The 12,272-nt window shown below is 50.3% G+C and overlaps 1 protein-coding gene across 1 annotated transcript in view; it reads right to left on the minus strand.

The window, feature by feature from the left end:
• Positions 1–782: 782 nt before the first annotated feature.
• ptprt (protein tyrosine phosphatase receptor type T) overlaps positions 783–12,272 on the minus strand; it is a 126,420-nt gene continuing 114,930 nt past the window's right edge. The window contains 13 exon segments of the mRNA XM_084704126.1: positions 783–2,207; positions 2,495–2,630; positions 3,373–3,536; positions 3,669–3,794; positions 4,062–4,193; positions 4,330–4,503; positions 4,794–4,943; positions 5,329–5,464; positions 7,857–8,011; positions 9,113–9,229; positions 9,705–9,802; positions 10,226–10,262; positions 10,688–10,764. Coding sequence (XP_084560252.1) covers positions 2,154–2,207; positions 2,495–2,630; positions 3,373–3,536; positions 3,669–3,794; positions 4,062–4,193; positions 4,330–4,503; positions 4,794–4,943; positions 5,329–5,464; positions 7,857–8,011; positions 9,113–9,229; positions 9,705–9,802; positions 10,226–10,262; positions 10,688–10,764 — 1,556 coding nt within the window. The 3' untranslated portion in view covers positions 783–2,153.

Genomic DNA, 12,272 nt, shown 5'->3' on the forward strand with positions numbered 1-12,272 from the left:
TGCTTCATGTTTTGGCTGCTTGCAATGTTTAGGTTTACATCGTTGTTATTATCTGTGACCTATGCTCTTTTGTAAAGCTCTCTCTTAGAAGTCGCTTTGGATAAAAGCATCTGCTAAATGCATGAATGTAAATGTCTGCAAGATCTCAGCAGTAGCCAAAGGGTCGTAGGTCACGACACACTCAACCACACGGAAGGTTGGCGACCCGGCGGTGGTCTGACCGTCGCCGTGACGACGGACTCTGCTTCCTGTGGCGACAGACGGTTTCCGTGGCCTCCACAACAGTCTGAGCTGTATCCTTCAGGAAGATTCATGAGCCTCTCTAATGCCCCGTTACTCTGGTTACAGCCGGCATATTACACCCTCTCTGCTAAATAATCACATTTCAGTGAGAGCAAATGAAATGGGCCAATCTGACCCTCTCATTACTGAGCAGAGACGAGTCCTGAAGCTGTGCTGCTCTGGTGTGCCAAGGTCTGAGACTGTGAAGGGTGTGTGTGTGGTGTGAGGGTGGAGGGTGTTTGGTGTGTGTGTGGTGTGTGTGTGGAGGGTGTGTGGTGTGTGTGTGTGTAATTGATTAAAATCACAATATTAAAACATGGCGCTACCGAGAGCCCTTTGCATCCCAATGAGAACACACACACACACCTAAACACACATCACAAAAAGGTATAGGTGATTATCTGCATGACTGTGTTAGGGTTTTATCAGCAGCATTCTGATCAATCGTTGATTGTGTATTTATTTCACTTTTATGATGGTAAAGTATATTATTATTATGATTATCATATTTTGATCAGTGCATAAGTACTGGCAAAGAAAGAATGGACTCTTATTTTGGTCCCTTTATTTAATATTTTCACATTTTAAACAACGTAACACCATGGCGACCACCAGATCTACAGAGCACCGCTAGACAAATCAAATCAAACATTTACAAATTCATAAACAAAGAATATAAAACAGACATCAGAGATGTGGACAACCAATTAAAGTCCACAAACCAAGTTTGTCAAAAAAGAAACAAAACATTTTTTCATCCTTCATTCTTTTAGAACTACAACACTGAGGCTCTTGGTCCTGCGATGTCACTATCCACTTACTATCACAACCTCCCTGACATCTGTCCTCCTATCCTCTCCTCTCTCCTCCTCCTCTCTCCTCCTCTGCTCTCCTCCTCCTATCCTCTCCTCTCCTCCTCCTATCCTCTCCTCTCTCCTCTTCCTCTCCGCTCTCTTCCTCCTCTCCTCTCCTCTCTCCTCCTCCTCGCCTCTCTCCTTCTTATCTGGCTCACTTCTCTCTGCGTCCTGCTAGTACTGTATCTTCAAGGTCTGGATATATGGCACTATATAAATGAATGGAACATAAATAACATATCTCACTGGGTCTGGTCAGGATATATATCAGGATGTAATCATCATGTAATCAAGGAGGAATCAGAGATTAATCCGGATGTAATCAGGGGAAGAATCAGATTGTTATCAGGGTGGAATCGGGGAGGGATCATAATGGAATCCTCCGCTCAGTGGTCATGGTGTGGGGGGAGAGAAGATGTTGATTCAGGAACCGTAAAACCCACTGTCTCAGATAGTTCAATATGTCGTTTACCAGCCTCTCTCAAAACAGGCTGAGTAGTGAGCCTGACCATCTGTCTGTCAGACTGTCTTACTGCCTATTGGACGGGCTACCTGTTTGTCTGTCTGAATGACTACCTGTCTGTCTGTCTGTCTACCTTTCTGTTTTTCTGTCTGTCTGACTACCTGTCTGTCTGTCTACCTGTCTGTTTGTCTGTCTGTCTGACTACCTGTCTGTATGTCTTTCGGACTACCTGTCTGCCTGTCTATCCTGTCTGTCTGTATATATTTACATAAAGCGAAACACATTCAAGGCGTATACCGAAAAAGGAAATACTGTACAAGATCACATCACAGGCGGACACAGGAGAAAGGAGAGCATGGTCTGAAGGGTGGAATCTCCGGCGATTCTTTATACAAGCACCGGACTTTTCTGTACAAAATGCGTTTCTTTGCTTTTAAAACACATGCACACACCTTCACACACACACGCACACACACGAGCGCACGCACACACACACACACACACACACAGAGGGCGTCCATGCAGTAGGCGTGTCCTGGCGTTGAGGTAGCCAATCAGAAGGAGCTGAGAGCCTCCAGTGCTACCTCATAGCAGAACTTATACTGCTCCTGTAGAGGGACAAACACAGCAGGGTTAACCACACAGCACACACACACACACTCCAACACACACACAGTGGGTCTCTGTGCTGCCTGGTGTGTATGAGCAGCTGTCTTACTGCTACTACGCCGGCCTCAATCCAACAGCGTTAAGGTGTGTGTGTGAGTGTGTGTGTGTGCATGCACGTGTGTGTATATAACTTGTGTGTGAGTGTGTAAGCAGTGTGTGTATAGGTGGGGTATGTGTGTAGATAAGTGGTGTGTGTGTTGAACTAGTGTGTGTGTGTGGTCCTCACCATGGTCTCCACCATGTTGGTCTTGTTGTTGCGTAGCGTCTTGACGGTGTGGAACACGTCTACTATGTTCTGCTGCTGGATCATCTCACTGATGCTGCAGATCGCACAGAACGTCCCGCTGCGGCCACCGCCAGTCCTGGGGGGGGGAGGGGGGGGGGGGGGGGGGGCAGGGGGGGGGGGGGAGGGAGTGGGCAGGGTGATTAGACCATGTGTTTTCATAACAATGCCAACTGTTGACATTTGATTAAAGAAAGTAAGTCTAAAATTAGAACCCTTCACACATACACACACTCACACACACACACACACGTCATAGTTACATGTACACACATACCTATGCACATACAGACACACTCACAGGCACACGCACGCGTGTGAGAAATCAGTGGCCAGCTGATTGGATGAGCTCCAGTGAACTGTGACGGAGGAAGCTGATTGGTGGAGTCAGTGAGCTGTTAGTGAGGTTGTTTGGTTTAGGCCAGTGGGCAGCACACATGAGTGGAGCCAGGACTACTCAGTATTATTATAGGAGTTGAGTATGGATCCACCACTTCCTCTTTGCTATGGTTATTACATGCTCCATTAGGTACCCTGTGTGGGTGGAAATATATATGTATGTGTGTGTATGTATATTGTGCAGGTGTGTGTGTACATATATATATGTTTGTGGATATAGAGTGTGTGTGCATACAGGCAGTGCACCACAGTGTGTGTGTGTGTGTGTGCGTACAGGCAGTACACCATAGTGTGTGTGTGTGTGCGTACAGGCAGTGCACCACAGTGTGTGTGTGTGTGCGTACAGGCAGTGCACCACAGTGTGTGTGTGTGTGTGTGCGTACAGGCAGTGCACCACAGTGTGTGTGTGTGTGGGTACGTACAGGCAGTGCACCACAGTTCGTCCGTCTCCTCCATCATACTGCTCCTGCCACTTCCCCAGCCGGCGCACCAGCTGCAGCAGCGAGCGCTTGGAAAGGGGCGTGTCCCGGTAGCCCGGCCAGCCAATGAACTGGAAGTGTTGCACCAGACGATAACCATCCTGGGGCTGTGGAGAGATCATCATCATCATCATCATCATCATCACACCGTCACCACCATCATCACCATCATCATCACCATCATCATCATCATCACCATCATCCTCATCATCACCATCATCATCACCATCATCACCTACCCGCGCCATGTTGCAGATCCTGAAGATGCGGTTGATGATGTCATCGTCAATGTCAGCGGAGATGAACTCCACCTGGATTGGTCCATAGCAACAGGAGCTCTTCTCAGGCCAGTACTGGAGACAGAGCTACAAACACACACACACACTTCAGTACTGTAGACAGAGTTTTACACACACGTAATATACACACGCGTTACCCACACACACCAGTACGGTAGACAGCGCTACACACACACACACGTTATACACACACACACACACACGTTATACACACACACACGTTATACACACACACACACGTTATACACACACACACATTATACACACACACACACACACGTTATACACACACACACACACACACGTTATACACACATATGCGTGTGTGAGCACCTGTGCAGCGTCCATCTCGTTCACCATGACGATGGAGGAGCAATTGTAGTCGAACACCAGCCTCCAGAAGTCTGACACCGTGTTGGGGAGCGGGTGCTGCGTCACGATGAAGGCTGCCGGCTGCTTGTGGCTCTGCAACACACACACACACTTCATACACCACTCTGTGTGTGTGTGAGTCTGGGTGTAGCTGTCTGTGTGTGTGGTGTACATGTGTGTGTGTGTGTGTGTGTAGCTGTCTGTGTGTGTGGTGTACGTGTGCACCTACATCCATGAGGGCAGCGTTGATGTAGTTGGAGCTCTCTCCGTCTACAGAGATGAGGAAGGGCAGGCAGCGGTCTGCCGACAGCACGTCCATGCTGCGGTTCTTCTCCTGGTTCCTGGGCAGGAGCCCCACACTGCAGTCCTCTGCACGCACCCGCGGGGTCACAATGTTCAGGGTCTGGGGGGGGGGAGGGGGGGAGGGAGTTATACAGGGTCTCACATGGTGTCTAGAGGAGGGGCGTGATGAACCTGCCTCACCCCACCCCCAACCTCCACTTCCAGACAGACAGGTAGACAGACAGGTAGACAGACAGGTAGACAGACAGGTAGACAGACAGACAAGTTGACAGACAGACAGACAGACAGGTAGACAGACAGGCAGACAGACAGGTAGACAGACAGACAGACAGGTTGACAGACGGACAGACAGACAGGTATAAAGACAGACAGAGAGGTAGACAGACTCACCTGGAACTCATCTTTGATCTGGCTGGAGTTTGTCTGGGGGTCCAGCCTGCTGATGTTGTAGTAGACCGCTCTGAACTCACACACTGGGATGGCAGTGTTCCCACACAGACACGCCTCCAAGATGGCGTCGTGCACAAACACATACTGCTCCTGCACGGGATTACATCAGCACTAGTGACATCAGCACTGACTGTGGTGACATCAGCACTAGTGACATCAGCACTGACTGTGGTGACATCAGCACTAGCGACATCAGCACTGACTGTGGTGACATCAGCACTGACTGTGGTGACATCAGCACTAGTGACATCAGCACTGACTGTGGTGATGTACACACACACACACACACATACACACTCCCAACCTTTTAAAAGATTAAATTATTTGTGTGGAATTATATTTGACAAGTGCTTTTAAACTGACAACTTGCCCCCAGAACCCATTAACGGCACTGCTGCCACATATAGCTGCTCAGGCTGTTCAAGAAAAACATCCTCCCACACTCCCCCCACACACACACACACACACACTGTACCTCTGTCTGCACCATGTTGACCCTCTGTGACCGCAGCTCTCTGATGCAGTTGAAGATGTCGACCACGCCCTCGTTCTCTGCCATGTCCAGCATGATGTCCACCGCCATGAAGCAGCCCGTCCTGCCCGCGCCCGCGCTAAGGACACACTTCCTGTTAGCCACGCTCGCCGGCATCCAACACATCCGCATCACTTCCTGTTAGCCACGCTCGCTGGCACCCAACACATCCGCATCACTTCCTGTTAGCCACGCTCGCTGGCACCCAACACATCCGCATCACTTCCTGTTAGCCACGCTCGCCGGCATCCAACACATCCGCATCACTTCCTGTTAGCCACGCACTGGCATCCAACACATCCGCATCACTTCCTGTTAGCCACGCTCGCTGGCACCCAACACATCCGCATCACTTCCTGTTAGCCACGCTCGCCGGCATCCAACACATCCGCATCACTTCCTGTTAGCCACGCTCGCTGGCACCCAACACATCCGCATCACTTCCTGTTAGCCACGCTCGCTGGCACCCAACACATCCGCATCACTTCCTGTTAGCCACGCTCGCCGGCATCCAACACATCCGCATCACTTCCTGTTAGCCACGCACTGGCATCCAATACATCCGCATCACTTCCTGTTAGCCACGCTCGCTGGCACCCAACACATCCGCATCACTTCCTGTTAGCCACGCTCGCCGGCATCCAACACATCCGCATCACTTCCTGTTAGCCACGCTCGCTAGCATCCAACACATCCGCATCACTTCCTGTTAGCCATGCTCGCTGGCATCCAACACATCCGCATCACTTCCTGTTAGCTACGCTCGCCAGCATCCAACACATCCGCATCACTTCCTGTTAGCCATGCTCGCCGCCATCCAACACATCAACATCACTTCCTGTTAGCCACGCTCGCCAGCATCCAACACATCAACATCACTTCCTGTAAGCCACACGCACTGGCATCCAACACATCAACATCACTTCCTGTGAGCCATGCTCGCTAGCACCACGCATCTCACATCAATTCCTGTTAGCAATGATTGCTAGCATACCAGACCTAACATCACTTCCTGTTAGCTACGCTCACTAGCACCCAAAACCTCACATCATTTCCTGTTGACGGAGAGGATGGTGGAAGAGGGATGTAAGAGTGAATGAAAGGAGGATGTAAATGAAGGAGAGGAGGATGTGAGTGAAGGAGAGGAGGGTGTAAGTGAAGGAGAGGAGGATGTAAGTGAAGGAGAAGAGGATGTAAGTGAAGGAGAGGAGGGTGTGAGTGAAGGAGAGGAGGGTGTGAGTGAAGGAGAGGAGGGTGTGAGTGAAGGAGAGGAGGGTGTGAGTGAAGGAGAGGAGGATGTAAGTGAAGGAGAAGAGGATGTAAGTGAAGGAGAGGAGGGTGTGAGTGAAGGAGAGGAGGGTGTGAGTGAAGGAGAGGAGGGTGTGAGTGAAGGAGAGGAGGGTGTGAGTGAAGGAGAGGAGGGTGTGAGTGAAGGAGAGGAGGGTGTGAGTGAAGGACAGGAGGATGTGAGTGAAGGAGATAATCCCTCCTGAAAGAGACCCAGTCACGTCAACACGGTTTAGAGGGCTGGAGCCAAATGTGAAATTGCATTGTGCCATTTAGCAGCCTCTCCTTGTCACAACTCATTGTCTCCACACACCCCTCCTCTCCTGCCCCCTCTCCTCCCCCTGTACCCTGCTCCTCTTGGGAAAGAAGATGGAGGAGAGGAGAAGAGGAAGAAGTTGGAGGGTAGCGAAGCGAGGAGGGGGAGGAGGGGGGAAGAGAGGCCCTCGTCTTTCAATGCTCATTCATTCTCCAGCAAAGATGAAAGATTACAGTCATCTACAGGGGACAGGGGAGACAGGGGCGCCAGTAATCAAAGCAGGTGTGTGTTCTGTGTGTGTGTGTGTGTGTTTGAGTCACCTGTGTGAGGAGCAGAGCAGCAGACTCTGCTACACCCGGCACCATCAGTAGCATGTGGTGTGCAGTGTGTGGTATGCAGTGTGCAGTATGTAGTGTGTAGTATGCAGTGTGTGGTATGCAGTGTGCAGTGTGTAGTGTGTGGTATGCAGTGTGCAGTATGTAGTGTGTGGTATGCAGTGTGCAGTATGCAGTGTGTGGTATGCAGTGTGTAGTGTGTGGTATGCAGTGTGCAGTATGCAGTGTGTGGTATGCAGTGTGCAGTATGTAGTGTGTAGTATGCAGTATGCAGTGTGTAGTGTGTGGTATGCAGGGTGCAGTATGTAGTGTGTGGTATGCAGTGTGCAGTGTGTGGTATGCAGTGTGCAGTGTGTGGTATGCAGTGTGCAGTATGTAGTGTGCAGTGTGTGGTATGCATTGTGCAGTGTTCAGTGTGTGGTATGCAGTGTTCAGTATGTAGTGTGCAGTGTGCAGTGTGTGGTATGCAGCGTGCAGTGTTCAGTATGTAGTGTGTAGTGTGCAGTGTGTGGTATGCAGTGTGTGGTATGCAGTGTGTGGTATGCAGTGTGTGGTATGCACTGTGCAGTGTGTAGTGTGTGCAGTGGACCCACCTGCAGTGAGCCACGATGGGCCCGGCCTCTGGAGGGTTGAGGAACTTGACCTGGCGGATGAAGCCCAGCAGGCCGGTGGCGTAGCAGGGAACACCGTGGTCCGGCCAACTGCTGAAGTGGAACTGGTGGATCTCACGGATCTCATGGTGGCCCTTCTGGGAAGAGAAACACACACACACATATAGATCCATACACACACACACATATAGATCCATACACACACACATCCACACATAATCTTTATTACATCCTGTCCTAGGGCAGGTCTATAACAGGTTGAAGCCTGTGAGGTAAACCAACACACAGGTTAATAGAATCAACTGGAATGATATAACCCGTGACTCGGTTCCACCAGTCACGTGGTTGTGAATACGGGCAGCCCCTGCAGCTCTTGTTGCTAGCAGAGTAAACCTGCATGTCTGGCTGGCTAGCTAATGAACTATAGCCACCTGCATGTGAGTGTGCCCACGTGAATGTGTATGTCTGTGTGTGTGCATGTGTGTGTGTGTGTGTATGGGGGTGGGTGTGTATAAGTGTGTGTGTGTACGCATGTGTGTGTGTGTGTGTGTGTGCTTGCGGCTGCCAAGGCAGTGGGCACTGTTGCGACTCTTTCTCTAGAGATTAGGAGACTAACTGCCTCAGGAGCAGGACTATAATCTGCTTGGAGTTGTCATTAATAAAGCCTTTCATATAATCTCCACTCTCATTATTCTTGCAATTAACACAATTTACTACGCTCTAGTTGAGTATGTGTGTGGGTATGTGTATTTGTAAGTGTGTGTGCGTGTGTGTGTGTGTGTGTGTGTGTGTGTGGGCACATCTGAAGTGTGAACTCGTGCAGAGTGGGTGCCAGACCTTGTAAAGCAGGAATTAAGGTTGTGATGTGCTGTGACTTCGAAAGACAAGTTCTTTCTCTGTCTCTATATCCCTGTTCTCCCTCCCTCCCCTCCTCTCCCTGCTCCTTCTCCAGCTCTGCGTCAGGCAGGGAGGAGGGGTGGGCTTGTAGAACAGATGGATTAATTGCTCAGAGAGAGTTGGTGACATCGTGGTGTGTTGTTGGTGTAAGCAGCTTGCTCAGAGAAACCAAGCAGAGACATGAGCTTCAAGCTGGGGGCGGCCTCTAATGTCTGCTATCGCTCAGAGTAAAGCTACAATAGAGGCTACACCCATTACAGCTCAGAGTAGAGCTACAATAGAGTCTCTGATAAATCTGCTGTATCTGGTGTGCATGTATGTGTGTGTGTATGTGTGCTTACCTTCTGTACAGTAAAGGTTCGGATGACGTATTCAGCCAGAGGTTCTGTCTCTATCAGTGTGACCTTGATGTCGCCGTAGATCTCTGTTTCATCAGGCCAGTAGCGCACACACTTCACCTGGACACACGCACACACACCCTGTTACAGGTCAGACAGAGGTGTCTCTGTCTCTGTCTCTGTCTCTGTCTCTCTCTGTCTCTCTCTGTCTCTCTCTGTCTCTCTCTGTCTCTCTCACTCTGGAATGACAGCTGTTGTTGTTGTTGGAAACGTCTTCAGAGTTCTGTCTCTTCCTTCTCTTTCTCCTCCCATCTCTCTCCACACATCAACCCTCTCTTTATCTGTCACTCTCTCTCTCTTTCTCTCTCTCTCTCTTTCTCTCTCTCTCTCTTTCTCTCTCTCTTTCTCTCTCTAACTCTTTCCCTCCCTCCCTCCCTCCCTCCCTCCCTCCCTCCCTCCCTCCCTCCCTCCCTCCCTCCCTCCCTCCCTCCCTCCCTCCCTCCCTCCCTCCCTCCCTCCCTCCCTCCCTCCCTCCCTCCCTCCCTCCCTCCCTCCCTCCCTCCCTCCCTCCCTCCCTCCCTCCCTCCGTACTCACCCTGCCCACCTCAACCAGGTTGGTAACCATGACAATGCTCGCAGTGTTCTCCTGCCAGATCATCCTCCAGAAATCTCTCACTGTTTCCTGCATGGGACCTGCACACACTCACACACACATACACACACACACACACACACGCAGAGACACTTTAGCACACAGTCAACTCTGAAGCCTGTAAAAGTGTCTACGATCAATTACAGATAAGACCTTTCTGGTCAGAGAACCAACTGTGCTAAATGTTGGCTTTTACAGCACTGGTGGATATCTCCCCCCCCCCCCCACACACACACACTGTGCCCCCCCCCCCCACACACACACTGTCCCCCCCCCCCCACACACTATACCCCCCCCCCCACACACTGTGCCCCCCCCCCCCCCACACACACTGTCCCCCCCCCCCCCACACACACACTGTCCCCCCCCCCCCCCACACACACTATACCCCCCCCCCACACACTGTACCCCCCCCCCCCCACACACTGTGCCCCCCCCACACACACACACTGTGTCTGGCTTACCTTGAGTAGCGATGTAGTGTCTGGGTCTGTGGTAACCCTGTGGAACACAAACCAGGGTCGTTAGGGTCGGCCAGGGTCATTACTAACATATACTACATGGATATATACACTAACATATACTACATGGATATATATACTAACATATACTACATGGATATATACACTAACATATACTACATGGATATATACACTAACATATACTACATGGATATATATACTAACATATACTACATGGATATATACTATTATAGATATGTACTATGATTGTACACATCTAGCACAGTATCTATGATAGACTGGTACTATGATATATCCAGTGTGATCTATGATAGATAAACACCATGAAAGATGCTAGATCAGTCCAGATGCTGGGGTGATAGATATACCCCATGCTAGATCAGTCCAGATGCTGGGTGATAGATATACCCCATGCTAGATCAGTCCAGATGCTGGGTGACTCACGTCGATGTAGTTGGCGTTGATGTAGTCGGAGTGGGGCTCTCCCTCCAGCGGCTGCAGCCTCACCCTGGTCTGGTCGTCTGTGGGGTCAGATATCCACAAACACCAGGTCTGAAGTTACACTCACCCAGGACAGGACACACACACACACACACACACACACATATGTACCTTCACACTCACATTGTACCATCTCATCATACAATCTCATTGTCACTTTGGCAATGTTCACAAATGTATATCAAGCCTTTTCTGAACTGAACTGAAGAGACCAAGGGATGTAAGTACGCATGCCTGTTTGTCTGCCCGACACACAGTCCCACACACACACAAAGTCTCTCTCACACACACACACACACACACAGTTTCTCTCTCTCACACACACACACACACACACACACACAGTCTCTCACACACACAGAGTGCAGTACCAGAGAGACAGAGGTCATTAAGCCTGGAGACGCAGGCTGAAGGGGCTGCTGCCCAGAGAGGAAGGCTCTAATTGGGTCGAGACCAGAGGCCAGAGATGGAGGCTGGCAGGGCAACATGGGCTCAGGGTGTGTGTGTGTGTGTGTGTGTTGTGCCATAACCCTCCATACCCCAGGGTCTTTCAGACCTCCAGGCTAACACTACTCTGCCTCCGGCAGCAAACAAAGACATCACACCCACACACACACACACACACACACACACACACCACAGCATGTCCTGGTGATTCACCAGGTCGAACACATGCTACATACATCATGGCCTCACCACAGTGACCCGGGTTCGATTCCAGCCTGTGTCCTTTTCTGCGTGGCCTCCCTTCTCTATCTCCCCGACCTTTCACGTCTCTCTAATACTTTGTCACCATCAAAAATAAATCTCAAACTGCAAACAAATATCTCAAATAGCACACAATGAGTCCTCACCTCATTACTGTCTGAGACCAGGCTCTCCTCTAATCAACTGTCTCTAGTTCTCCATCTCACTTTTTGGCTCAGCATGCTTTATTGGCATGAATGTTCAGGTTAAACAGCATTGCCACAGCAGTCCACAGTAAAAGGACAACTCATGCAAGTTAACAAACATGAGAGAACTTAATCATCATCAGTCATAAAACAGACATCCATACTATTATAATAATGCATTAATATCACTCTCTCTCTCCCACTCATGCTCTGTCTCTTTGTCTCTCTGTCTCTGTGTCAGCTTGTCTCCCTCGATCTCTCTCTCCTCTCTCCCCCTCTTTACTCCCGCTCTCTGTCTCTACCTCTCTGTCTCTCCCTCTCAGAGACTCCACCCTCTGCAGTGTTTGGATAGGGTTGAGAACCAGGGGGAGCAGTGTGCAGGTGGACGTCAGACACACTGAATGTGCAGAATATCCTAATCTCAGTTTGTTATTCGGCAGCCAGTGAGTGGGATTAGGGCGGCTTGGGAGTTGGTGTGCATTAAGACCTGGCTGAGCTGCTGAACGAGGTGTTTCCTCTGCTGCAGGGCGTCACGGCAACACTACTCACAGCCACACAGTAATCACTAAAGCCCTGTACTCACCACAGTCCCAACATCACACTACACTGTCAGCCTGGATGAGGCATCACACGCA

This window comes from Hypomesus nipponensis, chromosome 9 (genome assembly GCF_054491055.1).
Source record: "Hypomesus nipponensis isolate SF chromosome 9, ASM5449105v1, whole genome shotgun sequence".
Taxonomy (NCBI): Eukaryota; Metazoa; Chordata; class Actinopteri; order Osmeriformes; family Osmeridae; genus Hypomesus; species Hypomesus nipponensis.